At 52.1% G+C, this 25,974-nt stretch overlaps 1 protein-coding gene across 7 annotated transcripts; it reads right to left on the bottom strand.

Moving 5' to 3' along the window:
- Positions 1-1,402: 1,402 nt before the first annotated feature.
- Positions 1,403-24,467, bottom strand: SEMA4A (semaphorin 4A). 7 transcript variants are annotated; one of them, XM_070608514.1, is made up of 17 exons: positions 24,345-24,409; positions 22,487-22,568; positions 19,164-19,275; positions 17,264-17,431; positions 15,455-15,615; positions 14,465-14,527; positions 14,111-14,209; positions 13,772-13,877; positions 12,815-12,931; positions 12,386-12,510; positions 12,049-12,221; positions 10,857-11,007; positions 5,457-5,637; positions 3,828-3,946; positions 3,577-3,734; positions 3,151-3,251; positions 1,403-2,755 (listed from the first exon to the last, which is right to left on the bottom strand). In XM_070608514.1, the coding sequence occupies exons 4-17, from the start codon at positions 17,400-17,402 to the stop codon at positions 2,163-2,165; spliced, it is 2,286 nt and encodes a 761-aa protein (XP_070464615.1). In that variant the 5' UTR covers positions 17,403-17,431; positions 19,164-19,275; positions 22,487-22,568; positions 24,345-24,409; the 3' UTR covers positions 1,403-2,162. The 7 variants fall into 7 exon arrangements, with proteins under 7 accessions (XP_070464615.1, XP_070464613.1, XP_070464614.1 ...); XM_070608512.1 differs by lacking the exon at positions 19,164-19,275 and having other exon boundaries at positions 24,345-24,467; XM_070608513.1 differs by lacking the exon at positions 22,487-22,568 and having other exon boundaries at positions 24,345-24,435.
- Positions 24,468-25,974: the final 1,507 nt, after the last annotated feature.

Below are 25,974 nucleotides of genomic sequence, written 5' to 3' on the forward strand. Positions count from 1 at the left end.
CTGTGAAGTCCCTAGAGTAGTCAAATTCATAGACAGGAAGTGGAATAGTGGTTGCCAAGGGCTGGGAGCAGGGGGAATGGGGAGTTGTCCCATGGGCATAGACTTTCAGTTTTGCAAGATGACAAAGTTCCAGAGATCTGGTCCACAACAATGTGAATATAGTTAACATTACTGAAGTGTATGCTTTAAATGGTTAAGAGGGTAAATTTTATATTAAGTGCTTTTTGCTACAATTAAAAGAAAAATTTTTAAAGAAGCCATTGTAGAAGAGAGTTGTGAGAAGAAGAGCGTGGTCAAGGTGTGAAGGATGCATGGAAGTCAAAGTCAGTTAGGGGTTTATGCGAAATCTTGGAGAGTCATTTGAGCAGAGAGTTTGGGGGAAAAGCCAGACCATGAGGGGTTAAAGAGGGTAAAGGTGGGGCTGGCCTGGTGGTACAGCAGTTAAGTTCGCGTGCTCTGCTTCGGTGGCCCGGGGTTCGCTAGTTCAGATCCCGGGTGCGGACCTAGCACCTCTCATCAAGCCATGCTGTGGTAGGCGTCCCACATATAAAATACAAGAAGATGGGCACAGATGTTAGCTCAGGGCTAATCTTCCTCACAAAAAAAAAAAGAGGGTGAAGGTGACATTGGGGGTGGCGTGGGGGAGGCAGCCAGAACAGACCTTCTCTGTTGTTTGGTGGCAACGGGAAAGAGATAACAAGTCGGAGTGGAGGGGGTAGACTGAAAGGGTGCGGTTGCGGGAAGGGTTATTGTTTTGTTTTTTTCATACAGAGAACACACCTAGCACACCTGTGGGTGGGAGAAGGCAGATTAAAGATGGGAGAGTAGTAAAGTGAGGGGGTGATGCTGGGGATCCTGGCAGAGAGGAGGGGGCAAATACAATGGTTAGCCTTGGTTGGAGGAGGGACACATGCTTTTGGAACAGGAAGGAGAAGGGGAAGGTGGTATGGGGGCACAGACAGAGTACTGTTTGTCAGATATTGGGAAGGATGTGGCCAGAATGGGGTGGCTGTACAGTCTATCTATAAATTCAGCCCACCACAAATTAAAACCAACTGCTACTGTGAGGAAGGGGGGCTGAGCTGCAGTCACGAGAAGTGTGGGAAAGCTGGGCACAGAAACCACTGGGCCGTGGCAGGGAGTCAGTGATGGATGGTGTTGCCTGGCTGGCAGACACAAACTGAGGCTGGTCAACACGGACGTGTGTTGGCCCGAAAGGCAAAGTCTGAGTCACTCTTTAGCACTGCCTGGAGTGGAGGAAAGGGCTGTGGGGCTGGTTCTGTTGGGGGAGCCAGCAGGGTAGAGGAAGTGGTCTGGAGTTTGAGAGAAAAATCACCCCAGAAAACTAGTCGTTCTCCCTACTGATGTCCTCGGACTGCTCCTACAAAGACGGCACCAGTCATAAACTTTGTCTTTTTAATAAAAAATAATCTGTATGTGACAAGCAATTTTTGAATTTCAAAACAAGGGAAAGGGGAGAGGAGAGAGGTCAAGGGGTCAGCCAGGGTGAAGGAGTGAACAAGGCTCAGATTACCCTTGCCATTCCAGCCAGGCCAGAAGGGATCAAAATCTGCCCCAACTGAAGCAAGAAGGGAGGTCAGCCTTCAGGAAAGACCTCCTAGGATTCAGCGGTGCACGGTTCATAAGAGGAGCAGGAGGAGGCAGCTCCCAACAAACCCCTAGAGACCCCTCGGAGAGGGAGTGTTGGTGTCCAAGGTGGCAGCTGCTTTCAGAGTGGTGTCTCCAGGAGCAGTGTGCTATCTTATGGTTGTTTAGATGTTTTGGTGTTTATCACCATAGGGTCCTGGAACAGTCAGGTGTTTGAGCTTCCTGGAGGAGTATGTTTCTAGAGGGTCCCGGAATGGCCAGAACTGAAGGTTCCTCTCTAGGTCCTCCCATCATAACCTAGGTCCAGTTCTGGGGCAACCCCATTGGAAAGCCCATGTGTTTGGTAGAAAGGAATGCCATCGGGGAATCAGGCAGCTGCGCCCGGCCCACTGAGTGCTGTTGATGACACAGAGCAGCAGGAGAAGCTCCTCTTGGGGGAGGAAGGTGGTCTTTTGTGCTCCTCCCACCCTAGTCAGGGCTGCACTGCTTCAGGTCCCCCAGCCAGTGTGGCCAGGCACCCTGCCCTACCAACAGCCCTCATCTGTGCCCAGAGTTTAAGCCACCTCAGTGCCCAGGTGGTTGTTGTCAGCGTCCACGTCACTGGCAGAGGTCCTGCATTCCTTAGAGGGTTGGAGGTGCCGCTCCCTGCTCAGTGGGGCCTTCTCCCTGGAGGGCAGGGTCCCACAGCCCTGGACCTTGCCCCGGGCTCGGAGTGCCCCCAGTGGGGAGGTGAGGAGGATGATGAGGGCTCCTGAAAGCACTAAGGCAAGGAGCACAGTGACTGTGAGGAAGTGGGGCCAGTAGGACCGCTGGGCAGCCAGGGCGGCCCCACCACCGACCCTGGTCAGTGGGGCCTCTACGCGCTCCCGGGGAATGCCCGCCAGTTCAGGATCCAGGGCCAGGGACTGGTCCTGGCTGTCTACCCAGTAGGAGACCACGGGGTATGAGAAGTCATTCTCAGTGGCCCAGCACTGATAGAGGCCCCCCACCCCATCCCGCAGAAGCAGCAAGAGGGAGCCATTGTAGACTGTGGAAGAGGCTTCTGGAACGGCTGCTCTCCCATGACTCCAGTGGTAAGAGGCCAGGGCTGAGAGGTGGGGACAGGGGAGCTCCAGGATGGAGTTCGGGACAGCCAGGACTTCTTTAACTGTAGGTGAAGGAAAGGGGCAAAGGTTAGGGAAAGGGAAAAGGAAGGCAGGAGGGAGTCTCTGCCCTACATTTGGACCCCTACTCCCATCTGCAACTCCCATTTCAACTCCCAGACTCACCTCTGACCCCCTTCCTATCTCCTGTCTGGACCCCAAACTAATCGCCACTCCATCTGACTCCAACTCTGACACCAAAACCAACTTCACCCTCAATCCTGAATCCCAGCTTAGAATTCCTATCCCTCCTCCCTACAGCCAGATCTCAAATCCATCCTAACTCTGGGTGTCCAGGTCTCAAGCCAGGCAGGTGCTGGGGGAGAAATTGAGGCAGGAATGCCCACCCCTGCCCACAAGTCCTCCCCAGCCTTTGCACCTCCCCTGGTCCCACACTCACTGATTTGGGGGCGGCTCTGAGGCCGGTGGCTCCTGGGCATGGGGCCATTGGCACATGCCCAGTCTGGGTTCCCTCGCTCCATGTCCTGCTTCCAGGACTTCCTGAGAAGGCAGGGAAAGCAAAAATCATCCTTTGAAACAGACACAAGCGGGAAGAGGAGGAATAAAGAGAGGGAAGTGCAGTGGGGAAGAAGGTGAGCCGGGGAGACAAGGTAGAACAGAAAGGAGAGGAAGAGAAACCCAGGACAGCTGCAGCAGCTTCAGAGCTGCTGGTGCAACTCCATTCCAGGAGGGACCCACCACAGGAGGGGGGAATCTTAGAGGGAATGTGTCAGTAAACCCTGGAGAGAGGAGGAACGGGAGCATAAGCTGGGTAAGAAGGGTCCTGGAGGGCCACCTTTGGCCACCATCCAGGACTGGCACTCACGGGATAGGGGTGGGCAGCAGGTGGCAGATTCGGGACTCAGGGTCCCAGGCACAGTGGGGGTCCCGGGCAAGAACACAGTCCATGCAGCTCTCATAGACACTACAGTTGGCTCGGGGAACCCTCCAGACGCCTCCTGAGAAGCCTGCAAACACTGCAGCCTGGAAGAGAGATGGAGAATGTCAGGGCACCCCCGTCACAGCTAGTAAGGACCCAGCACCCAAGGCCCACCCCATCAAAAGGTCCCTTCCCACCTGGGTGGGGGCCAGCTGCAGGTTTCGGACAGGTTCAGGATCAGGGAACAGCTGGATCTCCTCCACCAGATGAGCACCGCTGTCCCCACTCACCACAGCCTTGTGGAGGGACCCTGTGCCTGTGGAGAGAGAGAGAGCTGAGACTGTCTCACCTCATCCACAGACCCCTCCCCTGCTCCCTCTCTGACTCCAGATGGCCTCCCCAGCTGTCAGAAAGTTGCTTCTGAAGTGTAACGTGCACTGGACACAAACAGGTCAGACCATTTCCCTCTATGCCATGGAGATGGAGCTCCCTTGTAAACAGCGTGAAATCCCTTGCCCCTCTGTCCTTCCTTCGCAACTGCCTGATAAAACCCCACTCCTGGAGTGACCCAGACGTCCACTTTTTCCATGGACATGGAACAGTGGATAGCTGGGCACTTCTGTAGAAAATCATATCACCAGCCTCCCTCACCTCCATTAAGTGTCTCTACTCAAAGGCACTTCAGTGAGGTCTTCCCTGATCACCCTTTTAAAAACTGCAGCCTCCCTGGCTGGCATCCCTGACACCCCTTTACACTTCATTAATTTTCTAATCTTATAACATCCTAAGTAATTGACTCACTCAGTATGTTTATTGTCTGTCTCCATGTACTCCACAAGGACTGAGCTTTTTGTCTGTTTTGTTATTTACTGTACACCCAGTATACGCACAGCTGATACAGTGCCTAGCAACATGTCCTAAAAGAATGAATGAACCTGGCAGGTTTCTTCCACGAAAGCTCAAGGTCATCCACCTTAGCCAAGCCCTCAATCTATATGCTTGACAATCTTCCACTTTCCCCCGCTGACTCTCTCTCCTTCTTTCCACAACGACTCTTTGAATCTACCCCTCTCTCCTCAAACCTCCCACCTTTCCACCCCTCATCCCCAGCTCAAGACCTTGTGTCCTCCTACTTCATAAAGAACACAAAAGCCTTCACTTAAGATAAGAGCTCCCTCTGCTTCCTGCCTGCGCCCTCCCCCCACCCAGTCTAGACACCCACCCGGGCTTACCCTTTTCTATTCCTTCACCCTATCCCAGCAGAGGTGCTGTCCCTCCTCCACTCACAGCCACCTGTGTCCACCTGTGCCCTGGACTCTGGCTTCCTGCTTCCTCTGCAACTTCACTGCCAACTATCCCCTGGCCTGCCCATCTCTTCACCATCTCCCTCTCTACTGGATCCTGACAATCTTTCCCATCTTTAAAAAAAGAACGCTGGCTGGGTCCCACACGCTCCTCCAGTCACTCCCCTTCCTCTTCCCCTTCACAGCCAAGCTTCCTGAAGGAGTGATCTCTACACTTGCTGTTTCCAGCTCCCCTCTACCCACTCACTCTTCCCCTCTCTAACATGGCTTCCACCATAAGATAAATGGCTCTTGCTAAGGCCCCTACCAACCTGAAAGCTCAGAGAGGATAGGGATTGAGCTGTTTTGTTCCCCCACTGTATTTTCAGAGCCTAGCAGGGTGTCAGGCACATAGTAGGTGCTCAGAAAACATTTGTTGAATGAAAGCATGAATGGATGATCTCGAAGCTTCCCTCCTCAACCTGCTCTAGTTGCAGCCCCTGATCTAGTCCCCTGAGGGATGTCCTGGAGCACTTCACTCACTGGTGCCCAGGTACATGACCACGTGGCTGTGCCCATGGATGTCCTGGGCTGTCTCCACTGCAAGTCGTGTGTACTCCACACCAGACTTCACCAGCAGGGGTGTCCCTACCACCTGCTCATCCATCAGGAAATGGTCCTTCATGAAGGTCAAGGCTTTATCCGAGGAGGGGCCCACCGAGCACTGAAGGGGGAAGGAGGCAGATCAGGTCAGCTTTCTCCTTCCCTTAAGCTCACCCACTGTCCCCTCCCTCCCTCCCTCCCCCTCTGCTCATCTCCTTTGCCTCCCTCCCTCATGGCAGTCCTCATCTCAGGATGGTGGCTAATGCTCAGACTCTGGAGCTGCCTGGCTTTGAATTCCAGCCTCTGCATCCTGAGGTTCCTTAACAGTGAAACGGGCATATTACCAATACATCAAGGGCCTGCTGTAAGAATGAAATGCACTAATACGTGAAAAGTAATTAGAATGGTGCTTGGCACGAAGAAAGTATTAATAAATGTTAGCTGTTATCACAGGGGGAGGGGAGTCCTCCTCCCCTTCATCAAGGACACCTGGCAGCCAGCAAGAAGCAGGGTGAGAGCCTCTTGCAGGCCAAGACCATGTTTTACTCATGTCTGTAGCCCCAGACACAGCACAGGACCAGGCACACAGTTGGTGCCCAAGAAATGTTTGCTAAGTCAGTGATTGAATGAAAGATGTCACAGAAAGGGGTGGTGCAGCAGGGAGTGTTTCTCATCATGGTTTTGCATGAACTTGTTGCATGACTCTGGCAGAGTCCCTTCTTCATTCTGGGCCTCCTTTTTCTCACCCATAAAATGAGGGGGTTGGACCGGCTGTTCTCAAAAGGCCCTGCCAACACCAGCATGCTGTGGCTCCGGGACACCTGTGTCCTGATCATTAATCAGGATCCTTGTCCTCCACTGCCAAGAACACTGTCTTAGGGCCAGTCCCCACTCTGTCACCTACAAGCTGTGTCCTCAGACAAGTTACCCCACCTCTATGAGCTTCAATTTCCTCATCTGAAAAGTGGGGTAGTAACATCTACACCTCATTTTGGTGCCAGAATGAGCAGATGTACCTACTCTCGCTTCCTCCCAAAGGGATTTTTTTTTTTAAAGGCATAAAGCTTAGGGATGAGGAGAACAGGAGAGGAGGCAAAAGCAGCCACAGTTTGGAAGCTGGGAAGCAAATGAACAAATAGTAAAAGACTTGACAGGAAAAGAAAATCAAAGAATCTTCTTAAGTCAGTCCTGGGGTAGCCCAAAACTATCAGATTTATACGACAGAATTCCTAAAGTTCATGAATTAGCAGCCCCAGTCACCTCTGGAAGTGAGGTAAAAGAGAGGCTGAGTAAAGAAGACTGTTTGAAAGTCTGTTTAAGAAGCAGGCAGATCGCTTCCCAGCTCCATGCAGCTGGATGACTGTCCCTTCCACACCTTGGCCCAAGACTGGAGGTTTATTCTCAGGAGAGGGTAAGACAGAGGGTCTCTGGATGGAGGACAGCAGGCACAGTTGGGGAGGAGAGGGACACCATCATGAAAGCAAGGGATTAAGTGCAAGTAGGCACAGTACACGCTGAGACCCTTCCCCACACCCAGCGCTCTTCCCCCATGGCTCCAAGACACCAGGAGCCAGACCATCTCCCTCCAAGCAGAAGACTAGAAGAGTCTGCTCTGGGAAAACTGACTACTAAAGGTCCACGAGGAAAGACTTAAACATATTGACATTGAAGGTCCCCAACAAAACAGCCCAGCCAGACCATCCTCAGCGGAGCTACAATGGAGCTCAAGTTGCCAAGTCATACCCACGGGTGCAGAGTTTCCAAACAGCTTTGTGGTCCCTCATTCCTAAATATGAGTAGATCCCAAGGACTACCAGACAGGTGAGTAGAACCATGAACATGAAAGAGACCAAAACAAACAAATAGAAAAAGCAAACAAACAAAAACCTAAGAGGAAAAAGAAATGACTCAGAGAAAGAAAACTTTACGGAAAAGTATCATTACTATCTTAAGAGAGATAAGTGAAGACAGCGTACCCATGAAACAAGAACAGAATGCTACAAAAGAGGATTCCTTACTTCAAAGAGGGCAGCCAGACACTGCTTATGTCCTGAAAGAAGACCACACTATCATGCAGTAGTCTTGCCCCTCAAAATCAAACTTTAATCTGATCAAGTCTCTAGATCCAACAACCAACCAATTTACAGAAAATACTTTAACTCCAGCACACAGATGCAAAATCATCAAGATCCAGACTGTGGAAAACTCTACATGACAAATAAATTGCAAGAGAAAAAAAGAAGATGGAAAGGGGACATACAGATTAAAAGAGACTTGAACAACCAGCACAAATTTATAGACCTTATTTGGATTTTGATTCAAATAAACAAACTATATTAAAAAAAAAAACTCTTATGAGATTATTAGAAATTTGAACACTCAATGCATATTAGATTAGGTATCATTACTAATTTTTTAGGTGTGATCACAGCACTGTGGCTATTTTCTTAAAGGCTTTCTCTTTTGGAGATACATGCTAAAATATTTATAGATAATATAGTGAGTGGAATGGTGGCCTCCCCAAAGGATATGTCCATCTAGAACCTGTGAATGTGACTTTGTTTGCAAAAAGGGTCTTTGCAGATATAATTAAAAATCTCAAGATGAGATCTAAATCCGATGACAAGTGTCCTTAGAAGTGGGGGAGACATACAGAGAAGAAGGCAAAATGATGACAGAGACAGAGACGGGAGAGATGTGTCTACAAGCTAAGGAACACCAAGGATTGCCAGCAGCCAACCAGAAGCTTAGAGAGAGGCTTAGAAGAAATTCCCCCTCAGAGGTGCCAAAGGGAACCAACCCTGCTGTCACCTTGCTTTTGAACTCTTGGCTTCTAGACCTGTGAGAGAATAAATTTCTGTTGTTTTAAGCTACCAAGTTTGTGGTGATTTCTTATGGCAGCCCTAGGAAAAGAACACAGGTAAAATGATAGGATATCCAAAATTTCCTTCACAATAATAAGGGGGGAAGGGGAAGGGTATAGTGGAACCAAGTTTGATTGGTTATGAGTTGAAACTGGCTGATGGGTATACGGAAGTCCATTATACCATTCTTTCTACTTTTTATAATTTGAAATCCTCTATGATAGGACATCTTTATAAAAGAGATATTCAAAGCTTTAAAAACCTGGGAAATTAAATATTTTAGCAGAAATTAAAAATCTGATAGAAGGCTCAGAAGATAAAATTGAGACACTCTCCCGGAAAATAGAACAAAACCAAAGACTTGGAAAATAGGAAAGGATTTAAAAAGTTAGAGGACCAGTCCAGGAGGTCCAGAAAGAAGTGAGAAAACATCCTAACATTAGAATGTCAGCTGGATGAGGAAGGGGACTTTTGTCCAGTGCCTAGAAGAGGGGCACATGGCCTCAAAAATATTTGTTGAATGAAGTGGAAATAGTTCAAGGAAACTTCCTAGAATGGAAGGAACTAAATTTCCAGGCTGAAGGGGCATCCTGAATGTCCAGCACAATAAATGAACAGGGTCCCTTCAAAGTACAATACTGTGAAATTTCAGAACAACCAGGGACAAAGAAAAGGCACTACAAGGTTCCAATGAGAAAAAAACAGGTGACACTCAAAGAGTTGGGGTCAGAACAGCTTTGGACTTCTGAACAGCAGCACTGGAAGCCAGAAGATAATAGAGCAAGCCTTCAAAGTTTCAAGGAAGATTATTTGAGTCCAGAATTACATACACCTAGCCAAATGTGAAAGCAGAATAAAGACATTTTCAGGCCCGCAAGGTCTCAAAAAATTTTACCTGCCATGGATCCCTTTCCAGGAATCTACAGAGGTTAGCTTCCACTAAAATAAGATAGGAAAAAAAAAAAAAAAAGAGGAAGCCACGAGATGCAAGAAACACGAGATCATCACAAGAAAGAGTCAAAGGAAATGTCCAGAATGATGAGGAAGGGAAATTCCAGGATGGCAGCTGTGGCCTGGATGTAGAGGGCCTCAGTCCAGAAGGCAGCAGATGGGAAGGATCTCCAGGAATATGAACCTGTTAGAACACCTAATGGATCTGTCTTCAGAAGAGATTCAGATAATTGAGGAAGAGTCTGGGGTTGAATTAAAGATAAGAGCTTAGAAAACAAAGCAAGTAAAAAAGAAAAAAGAATCAAGATAATTACTAACCTCAGGGGAAAAAAATTATGCAAAAAGGCAAAGTAATCATGGCTTACTACCTGGCTCAGCTGTGAATAGTAAGAGTCATAATATAAATATTGATCTAATCAAATTACTGTAAAACTATGTTGGGAGATGAGGGGTGGGTGTGGTGCTGTGTTGGTAAGGCAGCTCTGAGGTGGGGGCTGGGGGAGCCCTGATTTGTAGTGTTTGCTGATTTCTGTGGTATATACTCCCACCATGGCTGATTTCAAACTACCAATGTAGTAACACTGGACACGAATTTGGAAAGAGATATGAAAATGAGTTCTTGCTAGTTGCTGTCCCCTGGCTCCATCATATCACTGGGCGAGGGTGGAAGTGGGGGAACACAGTTAAATCCTCACCTTGCAGAATGAGAATTCAATAGATACTGCCTAAAACTAAACATCAAGAAGTAGCAACAGGGGCTGGCCCAGTGGCTCAGTGGTTAAGTTCACGCGCTCCGCTGCAGGCAGCCCAGTATTTTGTAGGTTCGAATCCTGGGCGTGGACATGGCACTGCTCATCAAACCACGCTGAGGCAGCGTCCCACATGCCACAACTAGAAGGACCCACAACGAAGAATATACAACTACCTACTGGGGGGCTTTGGGGAGAAAAAGGAAAAAAATAAAATCTTAGAAAAAAAAGTAGCAACAAAAGTATGTTATTTAGAGATTTGGAGATAAATACCAAAAGAACCAGCTAAAAGAGTTGAAGGTGATGGTCTCTAGAAAGGGAAAAGTGGAGGACAGGGAATAAGGCTATTTTTTGGAAACCAACTATGTAGAGCTATATGATTCTGAAAATGGCAAAAACCACGCTGAGGCGTCCCACATGCCACAACTAGAAGGACCCACAAAACAAAAGTACCCTTAAATAAAAAATGAAAGTGAAGACGGCCAAGACAGTGCTTGGCCCAGCCCACGCTCCTGTTTCCTCAGAGATATACCCAGGTATTTGGTGCATGCTGAGCTAGGGGGCATGGGGACGGCTGTGTGTACGATGGGATTGGACACCTGTGGAATCCGGGCAGCTGGACCAGGTATATATACATGAGCGGGCAGGACTGACGGGGCACGGGGGAGCACTAACATTTATTGGGCATTTATTATGCCTTGATAAGTGCTTCCACATTGGCATTATGCGTATGTCTCTGTGTATGGGCTTTGCTCAGTGTTGGGCATGGTACTCACGCTGCCTGGCCGCGGACTGATATCGGGGACCCCGTAAGTAGTCCAGCGTGAAGTCTCTTTGTTCAACTCCTTGTACTTCCCCTCAAAGACACGCTTGATGTTCTCGAGAGAGAAGGCACAAACAGCAGAGCTCCTGGTCCCGCCGATCTGCCTGGAGACAGCCAGAAGGGACGTTGCTATACCCGGAAGGCCCCCCTCCAGCCCTGGCCCACCCTTGGTGAGAAACCCCAGGAAGGCAGGAGTGTGGAGGGCTGGAGCAGTCTCCAGGGGCCTCTCCTTCCCTCAGCAGTGGTGATAAGGGCTAGGAGAGCCCCTGACTCTGACCTATCTTAGGATCTGAAGTGTGATTATCCTTAATGAGAATTAATTGGAGCTCAGGCCCTGGGGTGGCTCCTGCCTGTCCTGCCCAGTCTGGGCTGTACCCATGGGAGGGGCAATGTAACCAGCTCCCAACAGGCTCCAGATGTAGACCCCTTCCTTGGGTCCCATGGATTCCTGATCATCAGAGAACCAACCAGAGCCTGACGACAAGACTATTTTTATTCCTTCAGCCCTGGTCTGTAGAGACAGGTCTGTCTCTTTAACCTGACTGTGGCACACACCATGTTCTCATTTCCCGGTGTCCTATATATGAGACCCTGCTTACACCAGATATCTTTGGTACCTGACACATTGTCAGCAGGTACCCAAACACTGTGGGGCCAGGCCACAGCAAATCAGTTAACCTTTCTCAGTTTCCAAGCAATGACTTTATTTTTATCTTATGGTGCTAATGGTGTTTCCTTCTTTACTCAGGCCATTAGGAAGCTCAGAGCTAAATCTGTGACTGGCATTCAGGAACTGTATAAATGACAAACATTTGTAATGTGCTGATCCTATGCCTGGCTTCTCTTATTCTCCTCTTATTCCCATTTTCATATCGGTTTTATTTTAATGTCTGCCTTTTGTAAGCTGCCTCCTATTCTTTTTGGAATCAGGCAGGATATAAACTAATAAGAACCTCCCTGAGCTTTATTTTTCCCATCTACATTAAGGGCATGAGTCAAATTCCTGGAAGGTGGTGACGACCAAACGCTTTCCTACGTGGAGTGCGGAGTATGTGCTCGGCTCATGTGGGTTCCTGTCCCTCCTGGGCGAGCCAGGGCAACATGGGTGCTGGCCCCAGATCCCGCGTTCCCGCCCCGCTGCTCACCACTGAGAGGTGAAGACTGCGTAGACGCGGGACTCGGTAGAGGAATTGGCGGGCAGCAAGACGGCGTGGCGGATGACGTTGAAGGGCAGCTGCCCGGGCTGAGCACAAAGCAGCTGGGCCTTCAGGAAGGTGGTCCACTTCTTCTGCAGCAGCTTTTCGCCGCCCACGTCATTCTAGGGGCGTCGGCGGAGTCAGAGGGCGCCCGTCTGCCCCGCGTGTCCCCGCCCCCTGCCCGCCTCTCTCCACTCCCATTGGGCCCTATGTGCTTAGCCCCGCCTCTGCCGTCTCCCCACTGGCTCCTGTAGGGCCAACCCCGCCTCCCACCCAGGCTGCCCACCTTGCAGACTCTGGCCACCCGGGATGTGTGGAGTTTCTCGAAGAACTCAAACTCGCTGGCTGTCTCCTCGAAGAAGAAATAGACGACTTGGGTCGAAGGGATGGCTGCCACGAAGGAGGCGTCCGCTGCAAGGGCGGGGCAGATAGGCATAGGGATTGAGCACCTGGATGCCCTGGGGTCCCACAGCTAGCCGAGGGCTAGCCATGGGGGACGGGGGGAGCGACTGCTACTTCCTTAATTTCTTAAGGTAAGATGCCGGGAGTTTTGTCTTCTTCCCTGCTATACCCCAAGCGCCAAACAGTACTGCCTTGCACGTAGTATGCCCTCAACAAATGAGAGTTGTGTAAATTAGCAGCAGTTCACAGTGCCAGGTCTCCCGGACTCTGGGAATGGGGCCAGACCTGTGCTGGCTGGGCCTCAGGTCCTTACGTTGCAGCCAGCGGAGGAAATTGTCGGTCTTGAGGACAGGCTGGGATCCCAGCGTTCGGATCAGGATGGGCTCACTGCCCAGGAAGTTGTTCATGGTGCCGGAATAGAGCATCCCATCTATAGCAGGGGAGAGGTGGGGAGACCTTATCACCCGGAGGATGCCCCTGCCCTCCCCAGACCTGCCTCTGACTGGGGCCAGCATTTGCATCAGTCTCTGGCCCCCTTTATTTGTTCTACGCCTTCCTGTGGAGCCCCAAAGCCCAGCTCACAGTCCCCCACTGAGCACCCTCCTTAGGTCCTTCTGCCCACAGAGAATGGCCAGCCCTTGTGGCCTTCTGTGTTTTGGCACTTTTCCAGCCTTTCTCTGGCTACTCCCTCACACACCCAGCTGCACCACTTGCTGAATAGAATCACTCATTGTTCCGGAAAGGTGGCCATGTTTTCTGCTTTTACACCTTGGGTCCTACTCTTCTCTTCCTGGAACACTTTCCCTCCCCATCTTTCAAGGTCCTACTCAAAAGCTGAAGGCCACCTCCTCCACGAAGCCAGGGTGGGAAGTCTGTCATGGTTTGTGTCCCGGAGGGCACAGGACCATGATTTCTTCTTTGTAACCCCTACCGTTCCTAGCACAATGTCTGGCACACCAGAGGAGGTGTTCACACAGTGCGTATTTGTTGAACAAATGACTGAATCTCAGGCTTCTCTTCCCGAGACCCCTCCTAGACCTTCCTGCCACTGTGTATCTCTCCACATCCATCTCTCTCCACCTCCTTTGTGGCAGCTTCAGCAGGAGCTCATGGTTGGGGTGCCTGATTCTCCCTCGGATCTTGTGCTCTGAGGCTCCTGGCTTCCCCTCCCTCTGTGCCCTTCCTTGCAGGAAACTGTGTCAGATTCCATATGTCACAGAGTGACCTGGGAAAGCGGATGTTGGGATGGACCCAGGAACTTGATACTCACCTGCCAAGACAGCTGTGTGTTTATGGGCGGGGTCAAAGGGGCTTTGGCCTTTTCCCTCCACAACCTTGTCCTCCAAGATGGGCAGCAGGTAGGAATCTTGGAGTTCCTAGAGGGGGGTAGAGGCTGGGGGGCCAGAACGCCAGAGTCTCATGTCCAGGAAATTTGGGGTTGTGAGGGAGGAAGGGAAAGGGACATAGAGTGAAACTGGTCTGGGGCTGGGAAGCTCACGAGGGTCCTGCATCTGGAAGGCCAGAGTTTTCCAGAGCTTCAGAGGATGGGCTGGGAGTAGATGTGAAGAGGGATGCATGGGGCCTGAGAGCTGGTTGCCAGATAACTCACAATGAAGGTACAAGCAGGGCTGAAGGCGAAGGTGCCGCAGGCGTAGAGATGGGTGGCATTGAAAGAGACCAGGACACGAATAAAGTTGAAACACTGTGTCTGGGGGAGATAGAGAAGTCAGGCCTTCAGGCCACTTGCCCCAAACTCCTGGGCCCTCAGAGGCTGCCCCTTCAGTTCCTAGCGGGGCTGGGCAGTGCTGAGGCAGTCCCTGTACATCTTTATAGAACAGGATGCAGGTGGTAATCATTGCAAACAAGCATCCTCCACTGTCTGCCCCACCTGAGGCCATCCAGTGATGGGCTGGGGATGCCAGGGTTCTCTACCCAGAGCCCCTATACCCTCACCTCCACTTACCTCATTGCTCTTCTTCTTAAAGGCACATTCACTCTTTTTTCTGTCACTGGCTGGCCAGGGTATCTGAAGTGGGGAGTTGGGAACAGGGAGACAAAGGGAAATAAGGTCTTTAGCTCTAGCTTTGACCTGCCATCCCCTCCTTGGCTCTAGTGTGAAATCACCAATAGGCATGGTAGTTAGTGACATGCTCATGGGCTATAATAACATCAATTTGTGACCATGGCTATTACTCTGATGACACTGATATTCATTAGGACACAGCTCCATGGTAGAACATGGCCTATGGAATCAGACAGACCTGAGTTTGAATCTAGGCTTGGTCACTTACTGGTTGAGTGATCTTGATGCCAATTGCACAGGCTTCTGGAGGGCACAACTAGGTACACATGTAAAGCACCTAATGCAATGCATGGTATGCAGAGCAGCAGTTGTCAAACAACACATTTCCTGGGGAAATTGTTAAAAATGTCAGTTCCTGGGTCATGCCTCAGAGAATCTGCATTTTTAACTGGCCTCTCATTCGTGCAGGTGATCCACAGACCACAGTGAGAAACACAAACCGTGGGGATGCTCAGTAGTTGCTAGCCCCCTCCCCCTCTTTTTTCCCTCCTTCTCCCCCACGTTGTTCCCATATAACTATAATTTAACACAGAAGCTTCAGTTATTTCTACCAGTGGGTGGATATCACATTATTGATATAATTTGAGTCAATGTTTCTCTCATATGTCAGTGATTTCCATATCAGCCATTTTAGCAGTTAATTTTATTCAACCAGTATTCATGATACCAGCGAACAGCAAGTCCACTATAATGTTTTTTGTCTGTTATGTGGACCATATATATATGTATATATAACAAGAATTGCTGATTATTGCTGATTATAGATAACAGCAATCTGGCAGTTATTCATGCGTAGGCAGCCCAGGTATCGAGCAGTCGCTGGTCCCCTCCTCACTCCCAGCCCATGCCCTTTATCCCTAGCCTACTCACCATGTTCTTCAGCCTTGGCACCCCTGGATCCTGGATATTCAAGGCCACAATGGCCTCTCGAGTCCCCACGTAGAGAGTGCCTCCGTCACCACTCAAGAGCAGAGTGTCGAAATCCTGGAGACCCTTCTGGTGGAAGAGGCTAAGAGCCCTGCGTCCGTCCCCTGTTGAGAGGTGTTGAGAAGGGATGAGTGATGAGGAGCTGGTGGGAAGGTAGCTGACTTATGAGACAAAAGTAGGGGAAGGGGAAAGATTGGCAGAGTCTGTTCCTCAGACCTTGGCAGCTGGACCCACTGTTCATCAGCGGCTCCCCCACTTTGCCCCTCCCTGCTGGCAGCCATAGGAGCTCTGTATGTTGAGGCCACAAGAGAGAGGAGAGGCAGCCAGAAACAGGGTAATGACAGCCTGGGGCTAGGGGTGGGTGGCCTGCACCCAAGGGACACACAAAGGGACAGGAAATAAAGTAAGGCACAATGGATGCTCTTCTAGGGCTGAGGGGCTGTGGTGGGGGAGGACAAGTTGTCCCTCACTGGCAGGGGGAGCAGAAGGCAGATAGACAGACAGGAAGGTGTTGGCAGCCACAGCAGGAAACCTAGACAGTGTCAGAGGTGCTGTGGGTGTAGGGGTTCCACTCACCAACCCCACTTCCTTCCCCTCCTCTACTGCAGGAAATTTCCACACCTAAATCACTGCCATAGGGTGAACAGAAAGGAAACATTTTTCTTCAGTGTTCATGCCTGGGTGTCCCCTGGGCAGGGGAGGCGAGCCTAGGGGGCTCACCTAGGTCTTCTCCATCACTTTGGTGTAGGGCTGGTAGTGGTGTGTGTGTCTGTGCCACTGGCACTTCGGCAAGGGGCTTCTCAAATCCTCTCTAGTTAGAGAACTGACTAGCTAATTGTTACCTTTGGAGGCTCAGAGAAATCTTAAACAGGACCAAAAGGAGGAGTTGGGGAATCACATGTGGCTAGGTGCTGGAAGGGCCAGCCTCCCCCAGAACTCTATACACCCCTCAGTTGCTGAGCTGATCACCCTGTAGCATGCTTGTCTGATTACTTATCTACTTCCCCATCAGGACTCTGAGCACCTTAAGGGCAGGGGCTGAGTCTTGTTTATGTTGGTAATGCCACCACCCAACACAGAGGAGTCCTCTCCATCAATGGGCAACGTGCATTGCCTTGACCAGGTTGCCCCAGAAAGGTGCTAAAGACACAGCAGTGCCCAGGAGACTAAGCCCCTGCAACTCCTAGAGTGTCCGTGTCCTTTCCTGAATCTTCTCCCTGGAGGTGAGAGGGCCAGCAGCCCCCACAGCCTCAGAAAGAAACCAGCCAAGCTGTGCCTATAGGGTCCCTGGGCCCATACCCCAGCCAGGCCTCCCTAACTTCTCGTATTCCTGGTGTCCATGGGACTAGATATGGCATAGTCCACCGTGATCTGTGTGGTTGGCACGGGCCTGGTGTGTCCTAGGTCACTAGGTCCACAGATGATCTTCTAGCATGGGCCTTAGTTTGGGGACACCTGGGGGTGTTAAAGCAGTTAGAGGTTTGAGGTGCCCAGCTTGATGACAGTGACATTTAAAGAGGGAAAGAAAAATCACCAACTTTGGAGAACCAGAAGGAGCGGTGCCCCAGCCCTGTGGCCTGCTGTCCTCAGTCTTTGCCCCAGGCGGGTTTCAGCATTCACTCCTGTTTCTAAATTTCTATTTCTGGCTGATTTTCTCTCTGAGGCCCCCTATCTCTCCCTGGCATACCGCGGCCCCCCGCCCCGCCAGCTCACTGTTGCCATCCCCATACTTCCTGGCCATCAGACACTCACCTGCGTAGTATTTGACCCTGGGCATGGGCCCCTGCCCACTACCCCCTGCAGTCGGCGGCGGCAGCAGCAGCAGGAGCAGTTGGAAGAGGAAAAGGCCCAGGAGGCTCCAGGGGTCCAGGCCCAGGACTGGAAGGGCCATGCTCAGCCAGAGGCTGTCACCAGACGTCTCTGGGGAAACAGGCACCGGGCACTCTCTGAGTGAGCAGTCTTACCACATCCCCCCTGGGGACCAATCACAGAGTCCCAGCAGCAGAAGTGTATATGGGGGGAGGGTGGTGGGGGAGGAGGTGAGGGTGTTAGGGGAGGGCACGGTTCCCTCTTGGAGGGCCCTCAGAGTCTCACTTCTATCATCTCACAGGCCTCAGCCTGCTGCCTCACTCTCCCCTCTGAGTAGGAGTCCAGCTGTTCCATCCTGCCCTTCGGATCTCTTTTCACCAATAGCCCTGCTCTGCCTTTTTTTTTCTGACTCTCAGGGAAGTCCTTCTTGCTATCTACTCCTTGCCCTCCTCCTTCCCATATCCCAGAGCCCAAACCATTACCTGGCCCTGGGCAGGGGACTTTCTGGGGGAGCAGATTCCTGACTCAAAATATAGATTGCTCTGACTCTCCTGGCACTTTGAGATCTGTTGATACCCTGTGCCTCATATTCACCCCTGCCCTCTGATGACCCAAGCCAGCAGACCAAGTCTGGATCGGCCTGCTCTGACCTTGCCCCCAGCCCCAGCTGGGCTCTGATCTTTGATGCTCAGGCCTCCTTGGCCCTCTTCTTTGAGACTCTCAGCACTAGGCCATCAGCATTGCCTGGGGAGTGGCCCAGGGCAGGGGGTGGCTGGCACTCTCCCAGCCTCTGCAGCTACCCCGTCTCCCTCTGGTCTCACACCTCTGCTGTCTGTCTCCCTGGGTCTCTGCATAATCTTCTCCCAGGACCGCCAACCCCCAGCCACTCATTTCATCTCACGTACCCTTGGGCCAGCCACAGTCTGGAACCCAGTTGTCCGGACTGCCGAGCGAAGGTGCCATCCAAGAGAAAGAAGGAGGGGGATTCCCAGGCCCCAGAGGCAGGGGACAGGAGGCTCAACCTGGCTGGGCTGGGAGTGCGGCCCTCCAGGTACCCATAGTGCCAAAGCCAGCACTGGGAGCTCTGGGCAAGGGAAACCAGAATTTCCACCTCTCGAGTTCTGACAGATCCCTGGCTTGGGCGGAAGTTGGTGGATTGGGAGGGGAATAAAAGGAGACACACCTCTCTCTTTCCCTCTCCTCCCGCCTCCCTCTATCCAGAAAGTTTTAAAGGCCAGAAAGTTTCTAGGTTATTTCAGCCATTCCCCTGTCCCTCTGTCACATCACATCCAGTCTAACCAGGCTAGCGGTGGTTTCTCCTCTTGCTCAAGATTCCCCTGATAGGAGACATGACACTGTCTTCCGTATTCCTCTTTTTACTTACGCACGAGGTAGGGTCTCTCCACTCCTACCTACTGGGAAATCCCTGCAGTGGTCTAACCTTCAAACCTCCCACTTCCAGCTGGGCCATAGTCTTTAAAAAATAAAACAATTGCCTTAGGCTCTTATCCATGGCTTTGCTGAGGAAGTGCCTCCTATAGGCTAATCTCCATCACTCTTAGGGCAGCATCAGGCCAGCGGGAGGCCCAGAAAATTTCCCATTTGAGCTCATACTTCTGGAACATACTGCTGAGGCACCCAATCCCCCCAGTAGTGGCTGCGCACCCCTCCCTGAAGGCCCCAGGGGGAACTTCATGATGCAGGGTTAATGAGGTATCTAGTGCCAAGGGCTTCGTGACCTATAAAGTGGGTAGTTTCCTGCCCACTCAGGCTGAGACCAGCTGACTGCTGGTTAAAGAGCACAGCCATCCAAGGGCTAATCCGACTCCAATAAATAACCCACCTCCTTCTTAAACACACGTTCCTCATGGTCAGGAAGTCCTTCCTGTAGTATAACTTCCATCCCTCTTGCCACAGCACCAGCCTACCGGGTGATGGTTCAGCCCAGGCTACTCCTTAGAAGAATTCCTTGTCAGAGCCTGCTCAGCCTTCTTTCCTTCTCCCTCTGCTCCCATTTCCCTCAGTTTCCCCGGGGGTTGGTCTCAGCCAGACCCTCCTGACAACTGTTTCTGTCAAGACTTGCCTTAAGACTGCCCCAGACTCACAGAGGCTCCTTGTCAGATGCTTGGGAGAAGCCATGGGCCAAGCCACCCAGAAAAAGTCTTCTGGCCTCTCAGAATCAGGGGAAACTCCTACCTGGACCCCACCTTCTCTGTCTCCCCAACCCCCAGCTTGGATTTGGACACCTCCCCTGCCCAAACCTCTCTGCTTGAACAGATTGGCTTATCTAGGTCATTGGGAGGAGTTCTGATGGGGGGTAAGGTGGGGGAGGAAGTTCCAGCCCCACCCTCCATGCCCGTTGCCCTGTTCCCGCCTCTCTGGCAGTGTTTGATTCAATGCCCTGCTCCTAGTTGCTCCTTCTCCAGAGACCCAAGAGTTCTTCTGGCCCCAGGTCTCCCTTTCCCCAGCCCCTCCAGCCAAGATGAATAGTTTGCATAATCAGGCTTTGGTCTACCCAACAATTTTAGCAGATAGGCATCACCATATTCCCATTTTACAGATAAGGAAAGTGAGGCTCAGGGAGGTTACACAGCTAGAAGCTAAGCTAAACTTATATCTGCTTCATTAAAAAGCTAACACCTTAGCTACCCTGTCTCTCCAAAGTCCTGCTCCTGCAGTCCCCACTCCTGCCTCGGTCCAGGAAACTCAGCTGTGAGCCACCTGAATGGAGAAGGCACCCGTGGAGGGTGGGGGGTGGCACGCTGTAGCTCCTCTGGGCGAAGAAACAGTATCTCTGGGATGATTCCTGTCTCAAGAGGGAACAGAAACCTCTCAGAAGAAAGGCTGTCCAGTACAGGTTCCACCCCCTACCTCCACAAGGGCCTCCTGGTCCAGGGCCATGGAGGAGCCGGATGGGGAGGAAGAGCACCTGCCGCCTGCCACTGCCCATCTCGCACCAGAGCTTCTGAAGTCAGATCCAAAGTCACGCTGCCATCTCCCTTGCTGCAGCTGGCAGAGCCCACAGCCAGGACTGCTTCATGGGCACATGACCTGAACAGTCACACAGGGCTCCACGCTCAGAAGGACCCACACTTTGTCTAATACTCCCCTGCTGCCGTCTTAAAAGTCTTGATCATTTTTGAACAAGGGGCCCCACATTTTCATTTTGCACTGGGCCCCGCAAATGATGTAGCATGTCCTGCCCACAGCATCCAGGAAGCTCAGAGCTGACAGGGTTCCACTCCCTCCCACACTGTACAAATGCAGAAACCAAGGCCAGGGAGGAAAAGTGTCTGGGCTGGGGTTGGAGTCAGGCAGCAGTTCGGGTGAGGTGGCCATGAGAAGGGGTCAGATGTTCAAGGACCAGGCCATTTCATAGCCCCAGTGTGAGAGCTCCCCAACTCCTCTCTCCCCAAGCCCTGCAGCCCACCCTGGGGACTCCCCATGACAACTATGCCAAGTTCAGCCTTGCTCCCCTGCCCCAGGGTCCATCTCCTACGGGGACTCCTCCCCCATGGCCCCTAGACCACAACAATCAGTAGCCCCTTCCTGCCAGGCTCTCTGGCCCAGACTAGAGATCTAGATGTGGAGGTGGAGGTGGGAGGGGAGATGGAGATGTCGCTCCTCATCCCTACCCCATGCTCACCCAAGGGGCTCTGTCTCTTCTGCACCCCTAGGGAGCATGGATACCTCACTGAGGGAGGGGCTCCTGGAGCCTGGAGAGAAGCCACTCTTGGCTTCGCCAATGCCCAGTAGGTCCAGTTTCCCCTACCCCATCTCCCTTCCAGCCTCAGGGGCAGCCTCAGAAGAGCGCAGTCCTGGGGAACCCGAGCTTCCTGGCTCGCCTTCCTTAGCTCCACCTCCCTGCCCCTCGCTCCCATCTGTTTATGATCACAAGCAAATCCAATCAACTTAGATGTGTTAAGTGCCTACTGTGTCTAAGGCACTAGTGATGTCCCCAAGCCTCTACTGCCCCAGCATCCCCTCACCTCTTCCCACCTCCACTGCCTCCCAGCCTTCTTGCCACCTGCCCAGCCCAATCCCCCTACTCCTTACCCAGTGCCTCCGAGGGTTTCTCTTCCAGCCTGACTAGTGCTGGAAGGCTGAGCTGAGTATCGCACACAATGGCCCGACCCCCTCTGTCTGCCCCCTCCTCAGGGCAGAGCCAGCGCCAGACAATGGCCTGCCCTCTCCTCTCAGAACTGTCAGCTCTCCTCACTCCCTTACCTGGAGCTTGGGGATGCCGCCGCGTTTCCCTCCCCCTGGAATGCCGGCCGTTCTGTCTCCCAGTGCCTTCGTCCCTGCCACACCCCCGCCCCTCATCCCCAACCCCATCCCACCTCACTGGTCCTCAGTCACCATGGCGACCGCATCACTAAGTGGGAGGGACTAGAATCTCCCCATATTCTTCCTCCTCCTACCCATGTCCCCCTGTGCCCCACCTTCTGCGGCTCCTGGATCTACATGTGTGGAGGAGGCGGGGCTGCAGCTGTGGAGGGAGGCAGGGAGGGGGCACACTAGCCCCCAGCGTCCTTTCTCAGCTCCCTTGCCCACTGTCAGGCAGGCACCTTGGTGCAGATGTCCCCTAGCTGGGTTCAAGGTTCAGCTGGGGCCAATTCTGTTTTATGGTCAGTGTCTCTGGGTTTCCCTCTTTGCTGGGAACTGTGTATATGTAGGCGGATCACACATGGATGCCGGCCAGCCTGACCTCATGCAAATTGAGTTTGTCAATAAGGATGTAAATGAACATACAAATATCTATGCAAATAAGCCAAGAGACAAGGTCTCTTCTCTGTCAAGAAGCCTAAGAAGCTGTCTTCCATTAATATCCTGACTTCCATGGGAAGAATGGGTGATTATTCCTAAACCACCTTACCAAGAAGATGGTTCCCCCAGAAGCCTTCTTTGGCTAACCCCCTGAGACCTGTCAAGAGGTGAAGGTTTGTGCTGTAAGAGGAACGTGGAGGGCAGACTCCACGAAGGACTTTCCAAAGATCTAGACTAGATAGGGAATAAAAAAAGAGACAAGCCTGAGCTGGATTCCTTCCCACCTGTGAGGGAGCAGAGGCAAGCAGGGGTCTGTGTGCAAGCTTTGGGAGCTGGCCCTCCTGTTTTCTCCCAGCCCTGATCCTGAGCAACCCTGGTTACCAGAGCTCCCTCCAGTACCTGCTGGCCTTCAGCTTCTTCATTGGTAAAATCAGGAGTTGGAAAAGCCCCTTCGAGGCTGGCTTCTCAGTTTGTGGGAAGTCTGTGAAAAAGACACCATGGGGCTGCGGAGCAAAAGCCCTGGGTCCCAGGCCTGGCTGCCTGTAACTTGCTCTGTGATCTTGGGCAGGGCACTTGCCCTCTCTGATTCACATAGGTAAAATAATGGCTTTCCAGCCTACCTTGGAGAAACTTAGCTCCTCTCTTGACTTAATAGTATTTTTAGAAGGAAGGAAATGAGTGTGCTGGTGCCAGCCCTGGGCAGAGGGCTCCATAGGCCAAATCTGGTTCCCTTTTAGGTCTGGGCTGGGGTGGCGGATGAGCATTTCCGTCTGGGGTGGGGCAAGGAGGTCATGGTCATGGTGCTGAAAGCAGAAGTGGACTCTGAGCAGGGCTGCTATGACACCCCTCACCACTTCCTGACACTCCATCCTCGCTGCCCTCAGCATCTAGGCCTTAGGGACTCACAGGGCCCCTACTTGTTCAGACTCTTCTCCCCCAGCCCTGGGAGACATGGTAGGAGGGGAAGCAGTGATTTGGAATCAAGGTGGCAGGGACTAGAGGAAACTGAACTAGTGCTGTAACAGGAAGAAAGAAGGTTGGAGAGCAGGGACTTCACACCCAGGGGATGTCCTTGGGTCCCTGCCCCCATCTCCTTCCCATTTCGGGGAATTGGGCCCAGTCTCTGTGGCAGAATTGGATAGGGGCTACATTTCTGAAATGATCCAAGGGAGTAAAGTAGGGGGAGCCTACAAGCTTCCCCTGGCTCCTCTTCATGCCGGATTACCCAGCTGGGCTTCAGGGAGCCTCTCCTGGCCTTGACATATGGAAATCAAAACTTCCAGGAAGGAGCTAGGTTGTTCTGATGAGGGAGCAGGGACCTAGTCTTAGGTGGTGGCCAGGACTGTAGTTAGAAACTTGCTGGGGTGAGCTGGGCACCCAGGTCGCCTGGGCTGGAGAAGGAGGAAGAAACTTTCTGCAGCCTAATCTCCATTTCTTCCGCTGCAGCACACACACAGCTCCATTTCCTCTGGTTTGCCTAGCCTCAGTTTCCCCACCTTGCAAGATGGGGTGTCAGGGTCCTATGTCTTTAATTGCAGGAGAGACAGGGAATGGCTGGTGGAGTTTAGCAAGTGAGGGTCCCGGAAAAATGAGATGAGGGAGTGGAGGGTGAGAAGACCCAAGCACCCTGCCCCCTAGACTCTGCCCCTCAAGGTCCCTGGAGCTGCCCTCCCCCCAGTCTGAGACTGGAGGACCACCCAGCCAGGGCCCTCTGTGGTATCCACTGAAGTTGGCACACAGACACACCATGTCCATAGTGCTAGGAAACTGGCATCCCCCGCCCCCCATCCCACCCCAGGGACCACGGTCCCTCTTACCCACCACTTTCAAGCCTTACCCCCAGCCCAGCAGTGGAGACCCTAACCCAGGCGTCCAAGACTTCCAGCAGAGTGTGTACCAGGCAAGGGGCGGAGCAGACATGGCATGGCAGGGGGAGGGGGTGTGGGCCCTGCCAGCCCCCTCCAGTGCCCCAGTTCCCAGGCAGCTCTTAAAGGGACCAAAACAAATTAGCTAGGGGCAGCTTAAGGGGGTGAGTGTAGAGGATTAGGTTTGCCAGGGGCAGAAGAACTAGGGTTGGGGCCAGATACCTCCTCTACTCCCCTGGAAGCCCCCAGACTCCTCAGTCTAGTCTTTCCCTCATCCCATGTGACCCCCATGTTGGCCACCCAGCTTTCTGACTACCACCTCCTCGGATCCTGGCCCCTCTTCCCCTTGGGCCCCTGCCCACTTCCTCCCCCCTCCCCCGTATTCGTGCCACCTCAGTCTCCGGTGAGAGCTGCCAGCTGGCACTGACTGGTACTAAGCACGGAGAATCAGCCCAACGATTGCAAGGCCTGAGGGCTGGCCCCAGAGGGGGAGGGGAAGCCAGCACCTCAGAGTCACTCTAGGGGGTCGGGGGCAGGGGGCAGCTTCCCCTCCCAACTGCCTTTCTAAGTCTCGTTTCCTCCACCCCTCTGGGGGCAGGACAGGGGGCAACTGAGGCACTGGGGAGGGTCCTGGCTCATCCCCTCCCTCTCCTACTCCCTGATAGGCAGTCAGGGTGGTGACATGGAAAAGGAAAATGATTTGGCCAGTTATCTCTGGCCAGGGAGGGGCCAGCGGCGGCCAAGGGAAGGACACAGGACACAGATAAGGAGAGTGACGAAGAAATGGAAATTGAAAGGCAGCAGACAGACAGCGAGCCAGCAGAAAATTTCAGTTCTCATATCACTACTTCACTCAAAAATCCTCGGCTCTCCAGTGCCCAAGGCATTAATTTCAGCCTCCTTGGCTGGAGTCCTAGGCCCCCTTCCATCTCTTCAGTGTGGGAAGGCTCTACCCCAGTCCACCTGGACCCTGCCTTTCCTCAAGTTTCAGCTTCGACTATATCTCCTACCTGGAGTGGTATTTCTTCTCTTTTCTACCTGATGAAATTCTTCCCATCCTTCCACGCCCACCCCAAAAGGACCCCTTCCTCCGTAAAGCCCTCCTCGGTCCCCCCACAGTATTCTGAGTTGCCGCAGTATTTCCTGGGAGTCAGGAGTCCTGGGCTCCAGCACCAGCCAGCTGGGTGTCTTCAGGTAAACCTCTCTCCTCGCTGGGGCTCAGTTGCCGCCCTTAAAATGAGAAGACTAATAGCCTGCCCCCTAGTGGTCAAAGTGCAAACTGGTTCCATCTTTTTGGAAGCAATTTGGCAGCATGTCTCAGTTTCTGCAAAAGTGCTCACACTGAACGGTTCCATTTCTGAGTCTACGCATTTACAAATACTTACAAAGTACCTGCCAGGTTGTCAGGGACTGCACTAGGTACCGGGGACTCAGCATGAATGAAACAGACACAAATACCTGCCCTCGGGTGTCTGTGTTCTGGCATGGAAGACAGAAAATGAACAAATACACAAATGAAATCTGTCCAGAGGTGTTAAGTGCCCTGGAGAAAAATTAAGCAAGAAGGGTGTTTCGGAAGTGACAGGGCTCAGGATGGGGAGGAGGATGCTATTTTATAAAATTTGGTTGGGGAAGGCTTTACTAGATGGTGACATTTGAATAGAAACCTGAAAAAAGTGAGGGAATGAGGATGCAGATATTTGATGGGAAAAGTGGTCCAGGCAGAGGGAACCACCAGTGCAAATGTCCTGAGGCAGGCATGTGCTTGGTTTAGTCTAGGAATATCCAGGTGGTCACTGTGACTTGAGAGGAGTGGACACGAGGGAGAGTGGTGAGAGATGCGGTGGAGGGGTTGTCATACCTGGCTTTGCATGCCATTGTGGGGACTTTGGCTTTTACATTGAGTGCTTTGGGAAGGCTCTGGAGGGTTTTGAGCAGAGGAATGACCAAACTGTTAAAGGTCATACTGCTGCTGTGTGAAGAATAAACAGTATGGAGCAAGGGCAGGAGACTAGTCAGGAA

The sequence above is a fragment of the Equus przewalskii genome, unplaced genomic scaffold (genome assembly GCF_037783145.1).
Source record: "Equus przewalskii isolate Varuska unplaced genomic scaffold, EquPr2 ChrUn-9, whole genome shotgun sequence".
In the NCBI taxonomy this organism is placed as follows: Eukaryota; Metazoa; Chordata; class Mammalia; order Perissodactyla; family Equidae; genus Equus; species Equus przewalskii.

What these genes read in the sequence shown, in the direction of transcription:
- SEMA4A (XM_008516796.2), bottom strand. Translation starts at nt 18,283, where the DNA reads ATGGCACCTTCGCTCGGCAGTCCGGACAACTGGGTTCCAGACTGTGGC. An exon ending in TGCCAAGGCTGAAGAACATG is followed by an intron (nt 14,528 to 15,454) that starts GTGAGTAGGCTA and finishes TCCCCACTTCAG; the next exon opens with ATACCCTGGCCAGCCAGTGA. An exon ending in TCAGTCCGCGGCCAGGCAGC is followed by an intron (nt 5,638 to 10,856) that starts GTGAGTACCATG and finishes TTCCCCCTTCAG; the next exon opens with TGCTCGGTGGGCCCCTCCTC.